Genomic DNA, 25941 nt, shown 5'->3' on the forward strand with positions numbered 1-25941 from the left:
AGAATTGCAGTGAAGCGCTCGGTTGTCTCCTTTTCAGTCATGACTCGCGTCTTCTGAAAAGCTTCCTTCAGGGCGTCCAGTGTTTCGTCTTCCCAGTCGAAATCGGATGAGCGAGAAGGTCGTTTACCAGAACTCTCTCCGGCCATGGTTCTTTGCCCTGTTGCTTCGGCTCCATAGTCTGCCAAGTGTTTTGAACGTTTTATGGAAGTCTCCCCGGCCATAGACGCAATGTTTGAAGAAGAAGATGATGATATCGATGAAGAGTAGAAGATGAAGTAGATTGAGACGAGATTTATTGGATATTTATAGGCTCTATGATTGAAGAGAGTAAAACGATACATGAAATGAAGGTAGAGAAATCGAAAGGGTACAATGATCGAAAAGGCACAATTAATTTAGGCTGATCGAGACGGTACAATGTATTTGGATGTACAATGAATCGTTACGAGACAATGTAAAGTGATAAATCGTAACAATGGATAATTCAACAATAAGTCGCTAACATTGATGTCCATATGGATAGATGCTATTTCTGTCCATATGGATAGATGTTATTGATGTCCATATGGATAGATTGTATTCAATAATGCTTTAAGGTTTTTTTGTGTATTTTGGTAAGTAAAATGAATTGTTAACCGAACCAAAAATTAAGGCTTGTTAACCGAACCAAAGATTTGTACCTAATAAGCGAAACCCAACCAATATTAAGTTGGGATTGAAGTCGAAACTTGGTCATCGTTTTCGTAACTCTAAATGATTCGCAAATGTTGTATCGTTTTGATTCCCAATAATTCATTGTATCGATTGGACCTGTCGATATTCATTGAAACGTTGTATTTGATTTATCTGCCTATTCGATCATGACCCCTATAAAACTGCTCGCATTGTCCCCCAAAACTATTGTGTCACCTTCAAGCAACAATTTCATTTCAAGAGTGCAGCAATATCCGGAGAGGGTTCAAGAGGACGTCTTAAACGCTTCGCAAAGGAGCCAACCGCAGGAGCCAGCTCGAGTAAACGGCCCAAAAGGAATGATGATTTCGAATGGGAAGGGGAGGTTTTGGAGGCCATGCGAGCCGCGCTAACTAAGACACGTGAGGTGAGCGAGACGGAGACAAGGGAGCACTAAATGTCAATCATTTATATGATGGAGGATCATATGAAGAAGAAGGAAGAAAAAACAGCCCTCCTTCATCAAGTGGAAACCATCGATGCAAAAATCGATCTAGTGAATGACATCTTGAGTCTGGAAATTGAGGATTTGGTGGGAGAGTTGCAGAGGCTTGAGGAGTTGCGTGAAGTTACGGCCGCCGATGCCGCAAAGTGTCGGGTTTCTCTTCCAATTGATTGGTCGAAAGTGGAAGCGTAATTCAACTATTAGCATCGCCCTGCGCCATCTCTAGCATCTCCTCTAGCCTCTTGTACTCTGCCTCCATGTCGAGAAGTTCTCCTCCCAAAATTTGATTAAGTTGGGCTATTTAAGCATTGATTAGTTCCACTTGATGGACGAGGGCAGTAGCGTCTTCCTTCTTCTCCTGATGATCTTTCAGCATATGAAGAATTGCAGTGAAGCGCTCGGTTGTCTCCTTTTCAGTCATGACTCGCGTCTTCTGAAAAGCTTCCTTCAGGGCGTCCAGTGTTTCGTCTTCCCAGTCGAAATTGGATGAGCGAGAAGGTCGTTTACCGGAATNTGAGGAGTTGCGTGAAGTTACGGCCGCCGATGCCGCAAAGTGTCGGGTTTCTCTTCCAATTGATTGGTCGAAAGTGGAAGCGTAATTCAACTATTAGCATCGCCCTGCGCCATCTCTAGCATCTCCTCTAGCCTCTTGTACTCTGCCTCCATGTCGAGAAGTTCTCCTCCCAAAATTTGATTAAGTTGGGCTATTTAAGCATTGATTAGTTCCACTTGATGGACGAGGGCAGTAGCGTCTTCCTTCTTCTCCTGATGATCTTTCAGCATATGAAGAATTGCAGTGAAGCGCTCGGTTGTCTCCTTTTCAGTCATGACTCGCGTCTTCTGAAAAGCTTCCTTCAGGGCGTCCAGTGTTTCGTCTTCCCAGTCGAAATTGGATGAGCGAGAAGGTCGTTTACCGGAATTCTCTCCGGCCATGGTTCTTTGCCCTGTTGCTTCGGCTCCATAGTCTGCCAAGTGTTTTGAACGTTTTCTGGAAGTCTCCCCGGCCATAGACGCAATGTTTGAAGAATAAGATGATGATATCGATGAAGAGAAGAAGATGAAGTAGATTGAGAGGAGATTTATTGGATATCTATAGGTTCTATGATTGAAGAGAGGAAAACGATACATCGAATGTAGGTAGAGAAATCGAAAGGGTACAATAATCGAAAAGGCACAATTAATTTAGACTGATCGAGACGGTACAATGTATTTGGATGTACAATGAATTGTTACGAGACAACGAAAAGAGATAATTCGTAACAATGGATAATTCTAGAATAAATCGCTAACAAGTGTTGTCCATGTGTCCGGATTTTTGTGGATACAGTTATTCATTACGAAATTGATAATATTGCTGTCCATGTGGATAGAATCTATTTAAATCATTCAATAATAATAAGGATTGTGTCCACGGTCGTATTCTTTTGGGTTCTTAGTTTGGGGTATCCTTAAGGATGGACTAATGTAGGAACATAGTCCGCATATAGATTGTAATTCGGATTAGAACGTCTAGTAACAGTATAAGCAGGGCTTAGAATGTGTATTGTTGTGCTAATCTAAAGCTGTCCACAAGTAGGTATCCATATGGATGGTACGAGACAAGTAATATTTTTAAAAAGGCAAAAGAGATATGTAGTGGAACGTTTCATAACTAATAACGTTTACAATTACGCCTGAAGTAAGCGAAATTGTTATCACAAAAATATTTCAAAAGTGACCCTAATATTACCGACGCCACTAATCCAGCATTTACCTGGAAGGGACCAAAAAATTGCTACTCAGCACACACCTAACTCATAGTGTTGGCCGCAGCCTTAAAGGCACAATAGTTGTCAATAAAAAGAGAGAACAAGTAAGAAACTGGTTAAGAAGGCGAAAAAAAATTACTCCTTGCCCTCAAAACATAAATTTCTTCACCAAAAGATGCAACACCATCAAATAGGATTGGTACACGTGGAAATGTTGTGTCCTATCTGCTTGCATCTTGAACACCTATTAACTTTGACAGTGCCCATTGTAGGTTTCTGAAATAAATCAGACTACAAGTTAATACATGATCACTCGAATGAGAGACAGAAATTCTATTGTTGAATATATAGATTAATCTTACCGGATATTCACCAACAGATGGAATTCTAGACTTGGTAGGCCTACCAGATGGCCGGCGAGACTTTGGTGGGATTAGGTCCCTCCTAACAACTTCATCGGCCATACCAATATCATTGGGATGAACTTCAGGGTTGATGACTCAAGCGTAAGTAGCTGCCCATGTAGAAGTCTTATAGTACTCGTCTACAAGTGTTGTTGGAGGAATACCTTGGTGGTTGGCAGCCAGCATTGCGTGTCCACATGGGATCTTAAGTCGGTCGTAATGTTTGCAAGTGAATTTTTTCAAATCCAGAAGGACATGGTGCTTCCCGTTGAACAACCCCACAATTTCATAACTCCAACTTGTCACAGTTCCAACCTTGCTTCCGTTTACGATTGACATATTTTTTGTCAATTGTTTATCAACCTCCGGAGTTACCACCCCGTTGTGTGTAGCAGACTTTTTCCTCCTTGCACTGAACCAGCGTGTTAACATAGCCCTAATAAACTTAAGCAACTCCACTATTGGTGACGCCCTACCCTTCCATAATGCTTTGTTCAACGATTCAGCTATGTTGCTAGTCATCAGATTGTAACGGTCTCCCTGAAAATATGCGCGTGACCAATGAGCAGTGCCAATTTTATCAAGCCATTTAGCACATTCGATGTTTTTTCCTCTAATTTGTCCATAAATCGTCCGGAAAGAGCCAATTGTGTAGGCATATGCAGCATTAGTGACCAGTTTGGCAAGACCTTTGTTGTGAAATTTGGCATTCACATTCCTCGCCAAGTGGACAATACAAGCGCCATGATGAGCACGTGGAAAAACCCTCTTCTTAGCAACGTAAATGGACTGACATCTGTCAGAAATGATGGTGAGGGTATTGCTATCTGCGATTATGCGTTCAAGTTTCTCAAAGAACCAAGTCCACGAATCATCATTCTCGCTATCTACAACAGCAAACGCAAGAGGGAATACTTGAAAGTTACCGTCTTGGCCACTTGCTGTCAACAACACTCCTTTGTACTTACCAGTTAGATGCGTCCCGTCCACAACAAGAACACGTCTCAGCTTACTGAAGCCTTGAATGGATGCACCAAACGCCAAAAACGTGTATAAGAACCTTTCAGTACCATCTTCCTCGATTTCTGTTTTGATATCTGTTACAGTACCGGGGTTTGCGAGCTTCAAAAGATGCAAATATTCAGCCAGTTGATCATACGAATCTTCATCAGAGCCAAACAAATCGTCTGTAGCTTTTGCCATAGCCTTACGACACTTACTGTATGATGCTGAAACCTTAAGGTCCTCAAGGACCAATTGCTACAGGTCCATTGGTACTGGTGATTTAGATGGATCGCTAAATTGTGCTTTGAAGACAGCAGCAATAACTCGAGACGTCGCCTTCTTCATGTAATTGCACCTTGTTTCAACTGGGCATGTGTGTTCCAAACATGCTTTACGTATCTCATAGTATCCATTGCTCAGTTCTTTAGCCATAATCCTCCAGTCGCATTTCACACAAGTACACTTAACAACAAAGTAGTCTCGCTTCGTCCGGGTTTGTTTAAAATCGAACTGTTTCTTAATTGCATATATGGCTAAACCTATCTGGCAATCTTCTTTGTTGGCGAATGTTTTGCCCTGGTATATGCCTTTTNGGTTTGCGAGCTTCAAAAGATGCAAATATTCAGCCAGTTGATCATACGAATCTTCATCAGAGCCAAACAAATCGTCTGTAGCTTTTGCCATAGCCTTACGACACTTACTGTATGATGCTGAAACCTTAAGGTCCTCAAGGACCAATTGCTACAGGTCCATTGGTACTGGTGATTTAGATGGATCGCTAAATTGTGCTTTGAAGACAGCAGCAATAACTCGAGACGTCGCCTTCTTCATGTAATTGCACCTTGTTTCAACTGGGCATGTGTGTTCCAAACATGCTTTACGTATCTCATAGTATCCATTGCTCAGTTCTTTAGCCATAATCCTCCAGTCGCATTTCACACAAGTACACTTAACAACAAAGTAGTCTCGCTTCGTCCGGGTTTGTTTAAAATCGAACTGTTTCTTAATTGCATATATGGCTAAACCTATCTGGCAATCTTCTTTGTTGGCGAATTTTTTGCCCTGGTATATGCCTTTGTCATCGTCATCAATGTGAAGATCAGGAATCACATCCCTCTCATATTCTATGTCATCAAACAGAGGAGGAATATCAAACTCCTCGTCATCAACATCAGCTAACCTCCTTTTTGGTTTAGCTGGAATTTGTACCTGTCCACTATTATGTGTCCACGCGGTCACGTTACTTTGGACAGGTTCACTAACTGCTGGGTCACCACTCTGAACGAAACCCCCACCAGAATCCATACCAAATTTCTCATCTTTTGGTAAGGATGTCCCACCGTTGACGAGAACCCTATGGTCGAAGCAGTCATTGGTGGTGCACATAATTTCTACAGGATTTGCACGACCAAAATGATCTCCCACAAAGTTCCCCCAAAATTCTCGATCATAACCTGTAGGAGTAAGAATCTCCTGAGTTGGTCCTTCTTCTTCTTCTACGTCTGCTTCTTCTTCAGAACTATGACCACAGTCTTCAATATTGTGATTCCAGTCTTCAACATCACAACCTCTTCCCCAATACTTTGACTCTATTTCATCAACCTCAGCCAGTAGCGATGGATCAACCTGGGTGGTAGGAATTGTGGGGATTGTTGATTTGGAACCAACAGTTCCTTCCAGTTCAACATCAACATCAATTAAAGTGTTACTGGTAACAAAACTACACTTACCACGCTTCCCACTTTTACCGATACTACAACCAGCTGAAGTTCCGGCAGACACATGCTTCCCACTCTTACCATTAGTAACACCAATCTTAAAATTTTCCTCCATTGCAGAAACACCAGCGACGACATAATCCAGTTGGCTACCAAGAGCGGCATCAAGTAATGGTGACAACTCATTATCGCTTGATCCAAAACTACATCCAGGTGACTTAGCGGAGAGAGGAATGACACGACCAGAAACAAAATCCTCTCTATTCCCTGTATTTAACTCATTTGTGATTGGAACTCTGTTTGTAGACTCTTGGAAGTTCACAAACATATTTAAATGACGGTTCTCACGAAACAATTGCTTGAAGTAGTCTAAGCCAACATCGGTAGTAACCAGTACAGGAGGAGTTCTCTCAGCCGTGGTGAAAAGCATGCTGTTAGGAGGAGAGAAACTGAAACAAGCCTTCTTCTTCCTTACGCCGAATTTGAGTTTTACAGCATCCTCAAGTTCAGCTAATGTAACAATGTCGGAGAGGGGAACGACCCTCGATACGAGAAACTTATCCACCTCAAACCTCCAAACGCCATACACCGAAGAAGCCCACTCACCGCATAGGAAAATACAATGTCCAACCTGCAACCAAGAACAGTTAATTGAATGTAATTGCAATCCACAGAAAAGAAACAAAACCCAAGATGGAATCCACAGAAAACAACCAAAAAAACGTTAAGTCAATAAAACTTACCAGGGCCGCCATGTCTCCCTTATCCACCAAGACACTACTCCTTCCTGTCTCCTTTATCCACACAAGATTTAACCTTTATATATGGAAGACTTAGACAGGTGTAAGTCATATAGCCACAGGATCAAATATTTTTAGTTAGAAATGGAAGGAGGAGATTATTTTGCTCTAACAATTTTGGTTAGAAGATATAGTTTGGTTAGAATGAGTTGAGGGGTATAATTGTATAAAATTGAAGGAAGGAAGGGAAAAAGTGCCTAGTGGACAACAAGTGTGCTAGGATGCAATAAAATGTTGGAAAAGTGTGCTAGGATGCGATTGGCACTGTGGCACACTTTTGTAAGAAGTTGTGCAAATGGCACACTTCTTGTCCCGAGGGCACTTTAAGTTTGTGAGATTACTGTCATACCCTGTAACTAGAATCTGGTTTCGTAACCAGTTATATTACGACATCGTTTTGCGTTAAAGGTTGTGTTTTTTTTTGACTGAATTATTTGGTTGGATTTTTTATTTTGACCACGAAGTAAAAAGAGATTTATCTTCAATCGTCACTTTGGTAACCTAGATCCGCCGCCGTCGTTCTCTGTTTGAACCGTTGACCACGAAGTAACCCAGTTTCACCGCCGTCGATTTCTTTGGAAATCATGTTGTTCGCCGCCGCTCTTTGTAAATCTTTCCTTCTTCCCGTGCACCTTTTCCTTCGTTGGACGAGAATCTATTTCGATGACAGGTAATCGCCGTATAAGTAGTTTTTTCAGACGTCCTTCAATTGAGAAATCTACTTCACCAACGGTAAATATTGTAGAAACGGCGGAGAAGAGTAATTCGGAGTGGGATATTCGGCTTCCACAACGTTTATTTGCCACCGACCGGTACCCAGATGGGAGGCTTAACATCTACTCGAAGCCCGAGATTCTCAATGTAATCCGCGATGTGCTTAAAGGGACACCTGAAATGGAGCGGATTTTGGATTCACCGTTGGGATCCTTGTTTAGTTTGCGGGTTGCCGAGTGTCCAATATCTTGCAAGTTATTTCACGCTCTACTATGCAGACAGGTACTATCCAAACAGAAGTATGAATTGTGGACAGTGTTCGGTGGACAGCCACTTAGGTTTTCTTTGGTTGAGTTTGGTGCTGTTACTGGTTTGGATTGCCGTGAGTTCCCTGAAGAGTACGACCCAGAGTACGACCCTGTTCCTGAACCTGAGGAGAAAAGTTTATGGGATGAGTTGATTGGGGAAGATAGGAAGACGACATTGGCGGATGTTATTAAAGTCTTCGAAGACCCATTAGTCAAAGATGGTAACAAGAAACTTCGGCTAGCACTGCTTATTATTGTTGATGGTGCCCTAATAGCCAAAACTCAAACTCATCGTCCGACTTTCAAGTATGTGGAGATGCTTGAAGACGTAGATGCGTTTCTCGCTTTTTCTTGGTGGCGAGAATCTTTCTTGAAGACAATTGCTTCCACACAAGATTTAACCTTTATATATGGAAGACTTAGACAGGTGTAAGTCATATAGCCACATGATCAAATATTTTTAGTTAGAAATGGAAGGAGGAGATTATTTTGCTCTAACAATTTTGGTTCGAAGATATAGTTTGGTTAGAATGAGTTGAGGGGTATAATTGTATAAAATTGAAGGAAGTAAGGGAAAAAGTGTCTAATGAACAACAAGTGTGCTAGGATGCAATAAAATGTTGGAAAAGTGTGCTAGGATGCAATTAACTCTATATTTTAACTTTTCTTTGTAAAATTATGTTAATAATTGTTTTTGTAATTAGCTTCTTACTAGTGCTACTGTTTAATGTTTGGTTTTTGTAAGTTAGCATGTCCAGTTTTTTTTTTAATAACTCTTATGAAATATTATTTATTGTGACTCCATATCACCAACTACATGGTCTTCTATGTGAAAAATCTTCAGAAGATCATTTTTTTTTTGGTTAATGAAATATATAAAGCGGGGTAATTTTTTTTGTTTCATGCTCTCCTATTTAGATTAGCAAAAAGAATAATATGCATGTTGAAAGTTTAGGTAGTTTGATCATTGGAATATTATGTTAGGCGACGGTGTCATATAAAAATAATCTAAAATACAACATAAGAAGAAAAAAAAAACATGACAGAAGATGTAATTTTTTTTTACTTTACTTAATAATTTATTTAAACTTTTATTCATTCAAAAGTCTTATAAGATATCGAAGATGAAGAAAAACAAAGGAAATCCATTTCACTTCCACAATTTTTCTGACTTTTGTAACCGTGAGGCCACTGGCCACGTATGATATGCATATTGCTTTGCTTTTATAAATTTTCTTTTTCTTTTCTCAACCTATTTCAATTAGTTTTTTTTTTTTTTTTTGGTTAAAAATTAGTTTTTTTTTCTTACTTGTTCATTCGTGATTTTCTGCTTTCTCATGACATACCTCCTCATTTAAGAAACAAAACTAAAACCAGCGCACAATATATGAAAAGATTAAGAACCCTCTTAGTTTCGTCAATTTTGTGTTTCATTGTTTATAAACGACTTCCTTTTTTCCACAAACATAATTTCATTGTCGAAGATTTCCTTAAGTCTTTCGAGGATATGCAATAAAATATTATATTGTTGTAAAGAAAAACTTAAATCAGAATGACAAGCTAGCAAAAATCAAATTGACTATAAGATAAAGAGTCCATGCCATTGCAACCAACGCTTAGCAACAACCTGGTGGTATTCATCTTCAACTTGGTACACGAGTGTTAACTATTGAATTCCTTCATCATTTTATCTATTACTCATTGTGAATTCGTCCACATATATACTGCTTTGCGATTTAATGCATTGGGTAATTAGAGTATGCATGTTCTGTTTTATTAAGTTAGGAGATGGCATTGGTCTTCAGAATCATAATTCTCATTTAATAGATGTTTGGTTTCGTTTTTAACGATTATTCCATGCTCTAAGAAAAAATTAGATATATATATATATGTTGATACATAAATTATAAATAAGAGTAAAACTTAAAAATTAAAAGCTATTGAAAAAAAAAAACAAGAAAATAACTTACATTTGTATCATTGTAAATTCTGGTTTCTAGATTACTAGGAGATCATCAACTATATATGACACTCCGGTTTCAGAGACATGCAGAGAGATTAAAAAAGAATTGATTTAGCCATCTATGTCAACAAAGTGCACTTATCTTTTAGGTCAATGGTCCTGAGAGAACTCCAGAGTTAAACGTACTAGAGCTGGAGTAATCTTAGAATGGGTGACCTTACGGGAAGTGACTGTCAGAACTGTGCGAGTGAGGACGAAATATAAGGAAAGATCATGTGGTGATTTGTAGGGACGGTAACAAGTCTTTAAAACCTCCCGGACATAGCAAACCGACAGTCGAATACGGGTGGGCTCACGGGCCTAGTGAGAGGACGTGAGGCTATTAAGGAAAGTATGCCAATGGACTGGATGTGGACATGTGGCAAACTAACAGGTGGCAGTCGGGGTGTTACAAGTGGTATTAGAGCCGAACCCAGACCCTTGTGAAGTCGAGTGGGCTCACACAGTCCGGGTGACAGTCTTGGTGCGCAACGTCCTAGTTAGTGGGGGTGAATTGTGACACTCTCGTTTTAGAAACTTGCGGAGAGGTTTAAAAGAAATTGATTAAGCCACCTATGTCACCAAAGTGCAATTATCTATTCGGTCAAGGATTCGGAGAGAACTCCACAGTTAAGCGTGCTTATGCTGGAATAGTCTCAGGATGGGTGGCATTCTGGAAAGTGACTGTCGGAACTGTGAGAGTGAGGACAAAATACAGGGAAATATTATGTGGTGATTTGTAGGGTCGGTAACAAGTTTTTAAAACCTTCTGGACGTAGCAAACCGACCGTCGGATATGGATGGACTGGGAGTGAGGACGTGAGGCCTATTATGAAAAGTTGGCCCATAAACTGTGAGTGGATATGGGGTCCACTGAGAGATGGCGGTCGGGGCGTTACACTATATGTCCGATAAAGAAAAAAAATTAATGACACTATTATACAAGATAAAATTATAAAGAGTAATTCTCATCAATCCCATTAAAATAAAGTTTTTCTAAAATTACAAATTTTAGTTTTATTTTCCAAAATACCACTAAAATGGGGTTTTTCCTAAAATTACCATTTTTTGTTTTATTTTCCAAAAACACCACGAAATTACATTAAAATTCGAATATTCAAAACTAAATTGTAAATCCTACCCCTAAAAATTATACCAAAATTTAAAATTGTCAACCAAACCTACAAAAATAAATTATACATCCTTAATTTTTTTTTTTTTTTTTGGTATTTCGAAAAAAAATTTGTAGTATTTTTCGAAAATTTAAATTATGATATTTTTAGAAACAAAAATTAAAATGTGGTATTTTGAGTAATTTTTTAATAATTAAACTGGAGAAAATATCCTAAATATTTATAAGAAATCAAAAAATTATCGGGTTTGACAGTTTTTAACCGGACTAATTTAAACCGAAAACTTAATTATAATAAAAACCAAATGAATTTTTAAACTTAACCATAATCAAACTTAACCATTTATTTGGTTCGGTTCGGTTCGGTTCGTTTTTTGGAGTTGATTCTTTTGCGCAGCCTAAACAGTAAAGTAAACACGACATGCGAAAACTAAAGAATACGTGTGAAGATGACGCGTGTGTCCGTGCGAGCGAAATAATTTTGCTTAGTGACTGAGCCATTATTTAAAAGCCCAATAAGAAGCCCAAATATTCTCAGAGTGATATCAACCTAAACCCTTATTTAGACGCATACGATAAAGATAATAACAAACATATCTCTTTCGTCTTCTCTTTTTTTTTTTTTTTCATCCAAAGGTCCAATTAGCCTCTCAAGCCCAAATCTCTCTTTTCAGAGCTCTCTCTCTCTCTTCGCCGGAGATCGACTCATACCTTCGTCACCACCGTACGATACCGGAGATTTTCCCTCCTCCTCCTCCTCCTCGACATAGAGCTTCAATTTTTCCCTCGTCGCAGGTATTGTTTCTCGAAACCCTATCTTTCGATTTGATATCGCCTTATTTCTTGGATCTGTGTTGGGGATTTTTTAAAACAAATTGTGGCTTGATTGTATCTCGAGTGTTTGGTTCCTGCTTTTTGAAATTGTTATCTTAGATCTCCTCTGTGAAAATTCTCAGCTTGGATCTGCTAATTTCTGAAATAATTCAACTCATACGCCAATTTTACTGGGTAGAAAAAGTTTTAGGTCGTTTAAGGAGCCAAGTTTAAAAAAATTCTCATGGAGGCAAAGGTAGCTTGAATAACTTGAATTGTTGTTGTGTGTGTGATTTAAAGAAAAAAGCCCGATCTTCTGTGCTCTGGTCTGGTTTAGTCCTTTGTTTGAATCACCTTCGTTGTGTTCAACTTTTGTAATCTGGGCTCTAGTTTTTGTTTTGCAGCCCATGTTTGATCGACTCTTAGGACCTTTAAAAATTCCAGATCTGTGTTTTTTTGTTTTTTTTGTTTAGTTGTTGGATCTACGCGATAGCCTGAAATACCTGTTTTGCCCCTAGTTTATTTACCGTGGGTCATGGCCTTGTGGAATAGGCCCAATGATTAAATAAATATTTATTAGTTTAGTCGTTTTAGACTCCCATCAATTTCGGATAATCGTTATAACTTAATTACAATTCTGTGATGTGGGCTTTGTAATAATTTACATGTTATATTTGTTTGCTTTTTGTATGTAGCAAGAAGATGGAAACAGCTTTGGAGGTGTACAATGACACGGAGATGAAATCACCAGAAACCCAACCCATCAAGCGTCGCAAGAAGAAGTCAATGGTGTGGGAACATTTCACAATCGAGTCTGTAGAACCAAATTGCAGAAGGGCTTTCTGCAAAGGATGTAAGCAGAGCTTTGCTTACAGCAACGGTAACAAAGTTGCTGGTACTAGCCATCTTAAGCGCCACATTGCCAAAGGGACTTGTCCTGCGCTTATCCATACACAAGACAATGACAACAACCAACTGATGGGTACTCCTTACACCCCCAAGAGTGACACCCCGAGAAGACGTTACCGAACCCAGAACGGTAGTTCCTATGTTGCGTTCAATCAGGACAAGTGTCGTCAGGAGATAGCTAAGATGATCATTATGCATGATTACCCTCTTCACATGGTTGAGCATCCGGGGTTCATCTCGTTCGTGCATAGTATTCAGCCCCACTTTGATGCTGTGAGCTTCAACAATGTTCAAGGAGACTGTGTGGCGACTTACCTTGCAGAAAAGCAGAATGTCATGAAGTCTCTAGAAAGGATTCCCGGACGCTTCTGTCTGACGCTGGACTTCTGGAAGTCTAAGGTTACTCTTGGGTATGTCTTTATAACTGCTCACTTCATTGACAGTGATTGGAAGATACAAAAGAAGCTTCTCAATGTTTTGATGGAATCGTATCCAGAAGCTGACGAAGCATTGAGTCTTGCCGTTGCCAATTGTGTTTCTGAATGGGGTCTGGAAGGAAAGTTGTTTTCCGTCACCTTCAACCATCCGGCAAGTAACCCCGCGGTTGAAAATATCAGACCTCTACTCTGCATCAAGAACCCTGGGATTCTGGATGGTCAGCTAGTAATAGGGAATTGTGTTGCCCGGACATTTAGTAGCCTTGCTAAAGATGTGCTGGAGAAAGGAAAAGATGTGATCAAGAACATCCGGGACAGTGTGAAGCACGTGAAAACCTCAGAGTCCCATGAGGAGAGGTTTGTTGAGCTCAAGGAACAGCTTCAAGTTCCAAGCGAGAAGGTACTTTCTCTTGATGATCAGACGCAATGGAACACAACCTACAAGATGCTCGTTGCTGCTTCAGAATTAAAGGAAGTCTTCTCGTGCTTAGACACTGCTGATCCTGACTACAAGCAACCTCCTTCAGCAGAGTATTGGAGGCATGTGGAGGCACTTTGCACATTCCTGAAGCCTCTTTTTGAAGCAGCCTCCACTCTTCGATCTAGTGAAAACCCATCTGCTGTTACCTTCTTCCATGAAGTGTGGAAGACACAGTCAGATCTGTCTCGGGCGATAGCTGGAGAAGATCCTTATGTCGCAAGTATTGCTAAAACCATGAAAGAGAAGGTTGACAAGTACTGGAGAGACTGTAGCTTGGTTTTGGCTATGGCGGTAGTGATGGATCCTCGGTTCAAGATGAAGCTTGTTGAGTTCAGTTTCTCCAAGATATTCGGAGAAGACGCTGGGAAAAACATCAAGACCGTGGATGATGGGATCCATGAGCTCTTCAGCGAATACATGGCGCTCCCTGCACCGCTAAAACCAACATCTGAAGGTGGGAAAGTGGATGGACTGTCGGATTTCGACACGTACATAATGGAGACGACAGGGCAGAATCTGAAATCAGAGCTGGACCAGTACCTTGATGAAACACTGCTTCCCCGTGTTCAGGAGTTTGATGTACTTGACTGGTGGAAACAGAACAAGCTCAAGTACCCAACATTGTCGAAGATGGCTCGGGACATCCTCTCGATCTCTGTTTCGGCTGCAGCCTTTGACTATGTCTTTGACATGGAACCAAGGGAGATGGATGAGTACAAGACGTCACTGAGGCCTGAGACAGTGGAGGCCCTGATTTGTGCAAGGGAATGGCTTCTTGAGAATGATGCTTCTTCCGCAGCGGCGCAAATGTCAAGTGCTAACATCAAAACTGAAGCATAGGTGAGACTTTTGCTTCATTATCTCTAAATGTTGTTGTTTTCTAGAAGTTTATATGTTGTCTTTTGTGGTTAGTCTTAAACCCACCGTGTGATTTGCAATTAGGAATTTGCCTCTTTAAATATCTACTGCACATTCTGTCTAATATGTTCTTTCATAGATGAAGTCTACGTAGGGATCATCAACTGATCCAATTGCCTCGATGAAACCTATCTTTTAATTCCAAAACTGAAACCCTTCATTCTAACAATTTTTACAACGTATACGAGTAATTAACTCCAGACAACCGCTTTGGTACAAGTAGAGTTTTTAAAACAACTCGTTAAAGAAACCTAAGAACAGAAGGTATTGCGTAATGTGACGACTATTTTTTCTTGTAGCTTAAAGCATTAAATGTAGTATCAAGAAGACAATTTAATGTTAAGCCTCCTTAACCAGACGGAGTGAAGTATCATGTGGATCACATCAAACGGTTGAGCCGGGCGATTCACCACAAAATGCTTCCTAACTTTCATAACATTTTGATACATCCTTATATACTTATCATGTGGAATCTCTTGCAAAATCTTCTTAATGTCAGGGATTTTATTGACCGGAATATCTACCGAGAACTTGCTCCAATCAAGCACGTCACTGAAGGGAAGCGAGTAGTTGTCAGATATAACGACTGGGACGCACCCTGAATAAATGGCTTCGACCTCTCTAGGGCTAGCAACCTCGTAGCCACTAGGACAAAGACAAAACTTGCTATGACCAATCAATTCATGATAGTTTTGTCCTTTTGTGAGGCCGTCATACACTTGAACGTCTTCATCCTTACCTTTCCAGTGAGTGAACAATACTTCCCTAATGTATCCGTGAGCTCGTCCTGCGAAGAAAGCTAAGATCGTCCTGTTCTCAGGGTTTTGGCCCATGTACGGTGGCTTTAGCTTCCCTTTAGGAATGTTAATCTCCGGTATAGAGAAATCAATGCTTGGTCTGAAACCTTCCGTTGTGTTGGCGTTGCATAGTCCTCTGATGAAGTCCTTGAAAAACTCTGGTTTACTATCCGACACATCGGGAGCCTAATTAATCACGTTATGTAGAAAATAATTAGTCCGTTGTTCGGCCTAACCAATCCAAACCCAAACAAAATACCCGACTTGAAACCTAATCCTTCAAATATTTTCTACATAACTAAAAACCATATCAAACCTAACAGAATGATATAAATCCATACCTAACACCAGATGATATCATCAAATGAACTATATAAATTGCGTGTGAATTACTGAATTACGTACCCAATCGTGGCAAGAGACCATGAAATGGTCAGCGCCATTGCTTTGGTTCCAAAAAGGGTGCTTGCGAGCCACGACATCTACATAGTCGTTAAAGATCCGGTGGAGGCGGGCTCGGTTGAAATCGGAAGGCGAGGCAATAGGCTTGTAGACGTAGTGGACGATGTTGGCAACGGAGAAAGGCAAGAAGAAGGCATGATCTTCCTCTGGCCGGGCAGTCCTAAACCGACCGCTTGGTGCGCCCATCATATTTTCGAACTCGTCGATGAACTGTCCCTCAATTCCGTAGATATCGTTTACTGGTCCATCGTGAACCAGTGGCTGATCTCCTTCTTTGTACGACCACACCTTAAATCTTTTCATCATTTCTATGTGACTCCTGATTTTTTTTTTTGTTCAACATTATCTTTCTATAGTTAGTAACCTAGCTAGTTACAATATTTAAACAATCAACCAAAAACAAGTACATAGTAATTCTATCAAAGAAAGTTTTTCGAGGAAAATATCCTAAGTTATCTATATGCATATGTGGAGATGAAGACTTGAGCACCAAGCTAAAGTTTGAATGTCTAAGAAACATGTCCGTTGGAAACTAACCATGGTGAAGTAAATCAAACCAAGGTTAAGTTTATTTTTGGGACCACATTCATGGGGAATCGGCATAAGGAAACTTGCAGCGGTTCAGCCATAAGGACTATTTGTCTGTTTGTGCTCAGAAGTGATAAGGATGTTTTGGCTTTGACTTCGACAAAGCGTGGTTCGAGACTGCAACCGACATTACGGATTTGCAGGAAAGCGACATGCTGAGACACAAGGAAGCCCTAATTTTATATGTTTATAAATAAGGGGTTTCGGGTAGAGAGGTTTAACAAGCGTGAGAGAATATTCGAGATTGTAAGAAGGAGAGAAAACGTGTGAGCTTTTGGGTTCTTAGTTTTCTTTGTGAGGGAGAGTTCTACAGAGTGAGTCTAAGTACTAGTGAAGGGTATTAGACGGTCACTTGTAAACTCTATCTTGTAAACACAATCTCAGAATTTTAGTGGATTCTGAGCCGAGACTCGGCCCAGACGTAGCTACCCTTTTGGGAGTGAACTGGGTGACCAAACGTGCTTGTGTTCTCTCTTTACTTTTCTGCAACTCATCATACCATCCTCCTCTCTCTGTTCTTTCTCTGCATCAAACATTACTCCTCTGTTTCTGAAGTTCCGCTAGAACAGAGCAAGTCTTCTCGTTTCTTGGTTTGTTGGGTCTTCTCCCAGGGAAAGTCGACGCCTTTGGGGTTAAGAGGTCTCAACAAATTGGTATCAGAGCCGTGGTTCTCGTTTGGTGGTTTCGAAGAGTTACTCAACACTGAACCATGTCTGGGGTGAGAATCGAGGTTGAAAAGTTTGATGGTCGTGGAGACTACACAATGTGGAAAGAGAAGCTTTTGGCTCACATGGATATGTTGGGGCTTGAGTGCTGCTCTCAAAGAAACTGAGACAGCTGACGAGAAAGGTAAAGACTCGAAAGAGCCAACTGAGGATGACAAAGAAGAACGTGAGAAAGGTGAAGCGTTCGAAGAGAAGAAAAGAAAAGCTAGAAGCACTATTGTGTTAAGTGTCACGGATAGGGTTCTGAGGAAGATCAAGAAGGAAACATCTGCTGCAGCAATGTTGAACGCGTTGGACAAGCTGTACATGTCCAAAGCTCTCCCAAACCGGATCTATCTGAAGCAGAAGCTCTACGGCTTCAAGATGTCTGAAAATCTGTCTATTGAAGGTAACATAGACGTGTTCCTTCACATAGTTGCAGATTTAGATAACCTTAACGTAGTTATCTCTGATGAGGATCAAGCTATATTATTGCTTATGTCTCTACCTAGACCTTTCGATCAGTTAAAAGATACTCTGAAATATAGCTCTGGTAAGTCTATATTATCTCTAGATGAGGTTACTGCTGTGATTTACTCTAAGGAATTAGAATTTGGGTCGGTTAAGAAGAGTATAAAAGGTCAGGCAGAAGGGTTGTATGTCAAAGATAAGGCTGAAAATAGAGGTAGAAGTGAACAGAAGGAAAAGGGTAAAGGGAACAGGGCTAGGTCTAAGTCTAAGTCTAAACGAGGATGTTGGATATGCGGTGAGGATGGCCACTTCAAGGCGTCCTGTCCCAACAAGAATAAGACTCAGTTCAAACAGAATCAGGGAAACAACAAGGGTGAAACATCAGAGGGACAAGGGAACTTTGTTGAAGCTACTGGTCTTTATGTGTCAAAGGCTTTGTCCTCAACTGACATTCACCTTGAGGATGAATGGATAATGGACACTGGTTGCAGCTATCACATGAATCATAAGAGGGAATGGTTTGATGAGCTCGACGAGAATGCTGGAGGTTCTGTCCGGATGGGTAACAAAACAACTTCGAGAGTCAGAGGAGTCGGGACTATCAAGATTAGGAGTGACACTGGTCCCGTGGTGACTCTCTCAAACGTGAGATTCATTCCTGACATGGATAGGAATCTCCTATCACTGGGAACATTCGAGAAAGCCGGATACAAGTTTGAATCAGAGAATGGGAGGCTGAAAATCAAATCTGGCAGTCAAGTCTTACTTGAAGGAAGACGATATGACACACTGTACCTGCTCCATGGAAAACCTGCAACTGAAGAATCACATGCTGTGGTGAAAGCGACCGATGATACAGTTCTCTAGCATAGAAGGCTGTGTCATATGAGTCAGAAAAACATGAATATTTTGGTGAGAAAAGGTTTTCTAGACAAGAAGAAAGTCTCAGTCCTAGATACATGCGAAGATTGTATCTACGGGAGAGCTAAGAAGGTGGGATTCAACTTGGCTCAACATGACACAAAGGAGAAACTTGAGTACGTTCACTCTGATTTGTGGGGAGCACCGTCAGTACCGTTGTCATTGGGAAGCTGTCAATACTTTATTTCATTCATTGACGATCACACAAGAAAGGTCTGGTTTTACTTTCTGAAGACCAAAGACGAGGCTTTTGAGAAGTTTGTCAGCTGGGTTAGTCTAGTAGAAAATCAGAGTGGAAACAAGTTAAAGACTCTGAGGACTGACAACGGCTTGGAGTTCTGCAACAGATTGTTTGATGGGTTTTGTGAGGAGAAGGGAATTCAAAGACATCGAACATGTGCATACACACCGCAACAAAACGGTGTTGCAGAACGCATGAACAGAACAATCATGGAGAAAGTTAGAAGCATGCTCAGTGATTCAGGGTTGCCCAAAAGATTTTGGGCTGAGGCAACCCACACTGCAGTGCTTCTCATCAATAAGACTCCTTGCTCAGCACTTAATTTCGAATTTCCAGACAAGAAGTGGTCCGGGAAAGCTCCTATCTACAGTTACTTGAGAAGGTATGGGTGTGTTACATTTGTTCACACGGATGATGGAAAGTTAAGTCCTAGAGCTAAGAAGGGAGTTCTTATTGGTTATCCAAGTGGAGTTAAGGGTTACAAAGTGTGGCTAATGGATGAGGGTAAATGCGTGGTGAGCAGAAATGTTATTTTTCAAGAAAACGCAGTTTACAAGGACCTGTTGCAGAAGAAAGAGCAAGAACTTGGTGAGGAGGATCAGCGACCTGACTCTTACCTTGATTTGGATCTCGAAGCAGATAGTGATATCAGCTCAGGTGGAGACCAAGTTTCTGTACAGAACACACCCGCTCCCAGAAGCCCTGCAACACGCACTCCACTACAAAGAACAAAAATAACATTGCCGAGACTGGAGTATACCAATCTCCACTAAGTTATCATCTTGTTCGAGACAGAGAAAGAAGGGAGATACGAGCACCAAGAAGGTTTGATGATGAAGATTACTTTGCTGAAGCTCTCTACACAACAGAAGATGGTGATGCAGTAGAACCTGCAGATTACAGCGAGGCGAGACGAGATATCAATTGGGATCAGTGGAAGCTAGCTATGACAGAGGAGATTGATTCTCAGGTTAAAAACGATACCTGGACAGTTGTAACCAGACCAAAGGACCAGAGAATCATTGGCAGCCGATGGATATACAAGTATAAGCTAGGCATTCCTGGGGTTGAAGAACCAAGGTTCAAAGCTAGACTCGTCGCCAAAGGGTATGCTCAAAGAGAAGGAGTCGATTATCATGAGATCTTTGCTCCAGTGGTAAAACATGTTTCTATCAGAGTTCTACTTTCGATAGTGGTTCAAGAAGATCTTGAATTGGAGCAGTTGGACGTCAAAACGGCTTTCCTCCATGGGGAACTAAAAGAAAAGATCTACATGGCACCTCTAGAAGGTTTTGAATCTATGTTTAAAGAGGATGAGGTGTGTCTCCTGAACAAATCGCTGTACGGACTAAAACAGTTACCAAGGCAATGGAACGAGAAGTTTGACAACTACATGGGTGAGATTGGTTTTGATAGAAGTCACTATGACAGTTGTGCTTACATCAAGTCATTGTCTGATGGTTCTATGGTGTATCTCCTATTGTATGTCGATGACATGCTAGTGGCGGCAAAGAACAAGGAAACTATAACTGCATTAAAGGAGGAGCTAAGTAAGAAGTTCGATATGAAGGATCTAGGAGCTGCTAAAAAGATCCTGGGTATTGATATCATCAGAGATCGCAGTGCTGGTACTCTGTGGCTGTCTCAAGAAAGTTATTTAAGCAAGATCCTGAAGACATTCAACATGTCTGAAGCAAAACCTGCAGAAACTCCACTGGGAGCTCAAATGAAGTTTCGTTATGCTACAAAAGAGAAACTGGATCGAGATGAAGAGTATATGAAGTCAGTTCCTTACTGCAGCGCCGTTGGTAGTATCATGTATGCTATGATCGGTACTCGTCCAGATTTAGCCTATCCAGTAGGCATTGTGAGCAGATACATGAGCCAACCTATAAAGGATCATTGGCTTGGAGTCAAGTGGGTTCTAAAGTATATCAAGGGGACTCTGAACACGAAGCTGTGTTACAGAAAGAATGACTCAGAGTTCATTATTGAAGGATTTTGTGATGCTGACTATGGTTCTGATCCTGACAGAAGAAGATCCATCACAGGCCTGGTGTTTACCCTTGGAGGCAACACCATAAGTTGGAAGTCAGGTCAGCAGAGAGTTGTATCTCTCTCCACAACCGAATCTGAGTACATGGCATTGACATAAGCTGTTAAAGAGGCTGTTTGGCTAAGAGGGTTACTGAAAGATTTCGGTTATGAACAGAATAAGGTGGAGATATTCTGTGATTCGCAGAGTGCTATTTCACTCTCAAAGAACAATGTGCATCATGAGAGGACGAAGCACATTGACATAAGGTACCACTACATCCGTGAAGTAATTGAAGATGGAGTGGTGGAGGTGACAAAGATATCTACAGAAATCAATCCTGCGGATATCTTCACTAAGATCGTACCTGTGTGCAAGTTTAAAGCTGCTTTGAACTTGCTGCAGGTCAAGTCTGAGTAATAAAATCAGGGAAGCCGAGTCAAGAATCCAGGAAACTAAAGTCAGGTGTTACTAATCTCTCTCTATTATTGTGTTGTTTGATTGGCTTGATCCTCATGTCTTCAGGTGGAGATTTGTGGAGATGAAGACTTGAGCACCAAGCTAAAGTTTGAATGTCTAAGAAACATGTCCGTTGGAAACTAACCATGGTGAAGTAAATCAAACCAAGGTTAAGTTTATTTTTGGGACCACATTCATGGGGAATCGGCATAAGGAAACTTGCAGCGGTTCAGCCATAAGGACTATTTGTCTGTTTGTGCTCAGAAGTGATAAGGATGTTTTGGCTTTGACTTCGACAAAGCGTGGTTCGAGACTGCAACCGACATTACGGATTTGCAGGAAAGCGACATGCTGAGACACAAGGAAGCCCTAATTTTATATGTTTATAAATAAGGGGTTTCGGGTAGAGAGGTTTAACAAGCGTGAGAGAATATTCGAGATTGTAAGAAGGAGAGAAAACGTGTGAGCTTTTGGATTCTTAGTTTTCTTTTTGAGGGAGAATTCTACAGAGTGAGTCTAAGTACTAGTGAAGGGTATTAGACGGTCACTTGTAAACTCTATCTTGTAAACACAATCTCAGAATTTTAGTGGATTCTGAGCCGAGACTCGGCCCAGACGTAGCTACCCTTTTGGGAGTGAACTGGGTGACCAAACGTGCTTGTGTTCTCTCTTTACTTTTCTACAACTCATCATACCATCCTCCTCTCTCTGTTCTTTCTCTGCATCAAACATAACTCCTCTGTTTCTGAAGTTCCGCTAGAACAGAGCAAGTCTTCTCGTTTCTTGGTTTGTTGTGTCTTCTCCCGGGGAAAGTCGACGCCTTTGGGGTTAAGAGGTCTCAACAGCATATTTAAACTAATCAAATAGTATGAGCTAGTATGAGCTGGTACCTCTTTGAAGCATTTTAGAATTTTTAATAATAAATTTGAGATTTAATTACCCCTAAGTAAAGTATAACCGGTTATTATGTCAATCAAAATGTCAATTTTTTTAATCAGTTGGCTGTAAATAAACAAGGAATTAAACTAAGATGATATTTAGATTTGTTTTTTTGTCAATATAATATTTAGATATGTAATTAAGCAAATTGACTACTTTAAAATATTTTTTTTTTTGGAAAGAGTTGAAAGTCTAATTAAATTTGGCATATTGGCAGTAACTTAGTCCGTGGGAATTCCGCAACACCACGTGAGACTGATATGTACTCAGTTTCTAAAAATCAGTGGAGAGTTTGGTCAAATTATGATGCCCTCAAGTTAGTCAATCTATTACGATAGGGTTGAATTTTAATTTTGGCTCAGGCTGTCAAGCATAGAGAATGTTATGATAAAGGAAATAGATTGAGAAAATATATAGAGGAGAAATTAGAAAGCTTTACAGTATAATCAGATTTTTCTGATGGATAAGATATCGTTTGGTAAACCAATTAATAATTTAAATAAATATTCTAAAATACTCAAAATACTATTTTGAAAAGAAAAAAGTTACATAGCACCAAAAAGTAGGCTGTGAAGGTTTATTAATAGTTTAGGTAGAATTAAAAGTCATTTTTGAGATCCCTTTCTACGATTTTATGACATCATAAACCTTAAAATTGTGGTATTAATTTTAGAAATTTGAAGATAACTTTGGAAAATAAACTTAAAAAATGGTCTTCTTTTACTTTATTTGTATTGTGTCTCAGTTATGATTTGATTTGATTTTTTTTTTTGGTAATTTGAGACTACAATAGAACTATAGAGTAATTAAATATTACGTTAAAAAAAAGGTTTATGCATTGTATCGTATCCAGTGTTTAAAATACAGTTAAAAAACTTAGTGAGCAATCAAATCAAAATAAATGTAGTTTTAAAGAATTTACAAGCATTAATTTTGTTTTTGTAAACTCATCGGTTTGATCGTTCAATACAATTTCAAAGGAGACACAAACAAAAATTTTGTAACATGTTACAACTTTAATATGATCTAATTAGATTAAGATCCGTGCTAGAGCACGGGTTAAAATTTATTTTATTTATATATTTTTATATAAAATATAATTTATGTTATTGTTTTATAAATTTTTTTTGGATAAAACATTATGTAATAAAATCATATGCTAAATATGAAAGCTTGGAAAAAACACATTTTTTGTAGTTTTATATTGTTAATAATTCTAGATAAGTACCCGTGCTATAACATTGGTTAAATTTTATTTCGTAATCTATGTTGTAACCCACTATTTAACTTGTAACCAATCAATCTATCAATTTCGTAATCTATCTTTGGTAAACGTTTTGGTCTATCGATAAAATCTGTGAAAAATAAATTTGTAATATTATGTTTAAAGATCTTTGGAAACAATGTGATATATGATTAAAATCTTCCAAAAATACAGTTTGGAATATGGGATCCCTTGGAATATCAATGATTTTATTTGTTACCATTAATATATCAATTATCAATTTGAAATATCCCTAATATTTATAGGTAACCATTAATATTAATATATAAATTAATCTATAATATATCTATAACCTATTTGTAACTATTTGTAACCATTTATTAAAAATATAAAGTCTACAAAAACTATGTTGTGTACTTCCCTTTTATTAAAAAGGGGATATTTTAGTTCCATGAAAAAAATACATTTTCAAATATATCGATTCATTAGTTTATATGATATATTTAATTTTCTCTGTCATTATTTTCCAAATTATATATAAGAACTTTCATCAATTTATATTCCGTTGATGGCAGTTTAGATAGTCTTTTTTTCTTTTCAATTTCTGAAATCAGTATAAAATGTATAAAATCGAACATAGAATTAGAAAATAGAAATAATTGTAAGAACAAATCAAATAGGGAGGCAAAGTAAACTCAACTGATGAAAGGCAAAGGAGTTTCTGTAGATCTGGCCTGCGGGGATATAAGTAACTTCTTCGTTGGATGTGTAATTCTTAGAAGCAACGGCTCTTCTAATTGCAGCCCTTGCTTTCCTCAACTCTTCTTCTCTTCTCTCAAGATTTCTCCTTCTCTGCCGACATTTCATTTAATTTTGTTATTATGTTATTTAACTATATAATCGCAACTCTTACTTCATTTTTACTACTAAGATTATAAGCGAAGAAAAGATGACCAAAAGAAAAGATTATGTACGTTTCAAAAGTTGTAAGAATCATTACTATATACATATACATCGAGTACTAATATAGCATATACATTCATAATATAAGACATGCATGGATCATGCTGACATGTTAGCAGATTGTCGAAATTCATGTAAAAGTTTGAGAAAAATTATTTATTAGTCAATATTTCATATGATTTTCACCATATAGCTTTTTACGTACGTAGATTTGAAAACATTAATAGTAATCAAAGAGCAAACCATAATACATATGCATGATCATGCTAGAGATACTTACCTTTATGGAAATCGGAGGAGAGTGTATTGAAGACAAAGGTGAGGATTGTAATGCATTAGTGTGATCAAGAAGAGAGGATAGAGTAAGTGAAGAGAAGAACAGTTTAGGATGAGAAGATTCATTACTAGAGGAAAAACAAAAGACTAGGAAGATAAGAATTAGAAGAAGCACCAATGGATACCCTAACAAGCAAAATCTCTTGGGATAGCTTTTTGACATATTCTTTTCTTATATATGGTAAAAGGCTTCTCTGGATCGTCGCCTATTTTCACTCGGCTTCTTGAACCTTTTATATGCTACTTCAAGCAACTCATGTTTGACTTGGCCAGTTTTAAAATACCAAAATAACATTACTATTACATATTTACATGCACCTAACAAATTAAGCGGCGTAAAGAAGCCAACTTAGTCGACGTCATACGCTCCTTCCTACACCAAATATTTCGTGAGGGATTTCTTTCGTAGATGATCGAGTAGTCCATTTGATGGTTTTGTCGGCTAATCAGAAACTTTATAGCTATGGAAAAAAGCGCATAGTTATGTGTTTGCGAGTAAAATATGGTTTTTTTTTTTCTGACCTCAATAAAATATGGTTCAAAAACCAAAATGTTACACTCGAGGAAGATGCATAAGGAAAGTGGTAATTCAGGACAAGAAGCTGAAGATCGATGGATTCCTATGCCGGAAAAGACGATTTTGATAGCAAACAAAAAAATTTTTTTTGGATCTGATCGGAGACTCAGCTCCAGTGGAAGGCAGTGTCGACTCGATCGTTATCCACACCAACATCGTAGTTTACCACGTGTCTAATACGTGTCCCTCTCTCTAAACTTAATTGTGCTCTAGTGTATTTTGTATTAGAATATTTAGGTTAATGATTAGGCTTAAACTTGTTAGGTTCCGTTTTTTCACCTTGTATTTCTCTTTTATGCTGTCCACTGGACTTAATTAATGAAAGTTTGCCGACAAAAAAAAAAGATCATTCAATTTTGTGTCCCTTTTAAAACTCTTTTCTACTTTCTTGTATATGAATTTTATATTATGTTACTATAATAATTTTTTTTTAAAGAACAGAAAATAGATATAGTTTCAGTATTAAAAATATTGCAATCAATTACTAGCCAACATAAATAAGTGAGCAGATTGGCTTCATTACACAAAATTTGAGAGACATTTATAACTGTCCATTTGCAGGTATCGTCATAAATAAAATGTCAAAACAAAACAGCTTCCTAAAGCCTATGGGCACAAGTGGTGAGGGCGAAATATAAGGTTGGTGGTGTACAAGAC

General features: G+C 39.1%; 3 protein-coding genes across 3 annotated transcripts; 1 reads left to right on the plus strand and 2 right to left on the minus strand.

Moving 5' to 3' along the window:
• LOC104715177 (protein FAR1-RELATED SEQUENCE 6-like) lies at positions 3426–4532 on the minus strand. Its single transcript, XM_010432613.1, has one exon. The coding sequence runs from the start codon at positions 4530–4532 to the stop codon at positions 3426–3428; it is 1107 nt and encodes a 368-aa protein (XP_010430915.1).
• Positions 11592–14613, plus strand: LOC104710826 (zinc finger BED domain-containing protein DAYSLEEPER). Its single transcript, XM_010427487.2, has 2 exons — positions 11592–11803; positions 12517–14613. The coding sequence occupies exon 2, from the start codon at positions 12524–12526 to the stop codon at positions 14486–14488; it is 1965 nt and encodes a 654-aa protein (XP_010425789.1). The 5' UTR covers positions 11592–11803; positions 12517–12523; the 3' UTR covers positions 14489–14613.
• Positions 14726–24927, minus strand: LOC104710827 (probable glycosyltransferase At3g42180). The gene is made up of 4 exons (XM_010427488.2): positions 24652–24927; positions 24109–24260; positions 15769–16144; positions 14726–15549 (listed from the first exon to the last, which is right to left on the minus strand). Exons 1-4 carry the CDS (start codon positions 24868–24870, stop codon positions 14887–14889), a joined length of 1410 nt encoding a protein of 469 aa, XP_010425790.1. The 5' UTR covers positions 24871–24927; the 3' UTR covers positions 14726–14886.

This window comes from Camelina sativa, chromosome 9 (assembly GCF_000633955.1).
Source record: "Camelina sativa cultivar DH55 chromosome 9, Cs, whole genome shotgun sequence".
In the NCBI taxonomy this organism is placed as follows: Eukaryota; Viridiplantae; Streptophyta; class Magnoliopsida; order Brassicales; family Brassicaceae; genus Camelina; species Camelina sativa.

Excerpts from the sequence above, each read along its gene's own strand:
- LOC104715177 (XM_010432613.1), bottom strand. The coding sequence starts at position 4,532 with ATGGCAAAAGCTACAGACGATTTGTTTGGCTCTGATGAAGATTCGTAT.
- LOC104710826 (XM_010427487.2), top strand. The coding sequence starts at position 12,524 with ATGGAAACAGCTTTGGAGGTGTACAATGACACGGAGATGAAATCACCA.
- LOC104710827 (XM_010427488.2), bottom strand. The coding sequence starts at position 24,870 with ATGTCAAAAAGCTATCCCAAGAGATTTTGCTTGTTAGGGTATCCATTG. Across the intron at positions 24,261-24,651 it reads CTCCTCCGATTTCCATAAAG|AGAAGGAGAAATCTTGAGAG; the intron begins GTAAGTATCTCT and ends AAATGTCGGCAG. Across the intron at positions 16,145-24,108 it reads AACTCCTTTGCCTTTCATCA|GAGTCACATAGAAATGATGA; the intron begins GTTGAGTTTACT and ends AAAAAAAATCAG.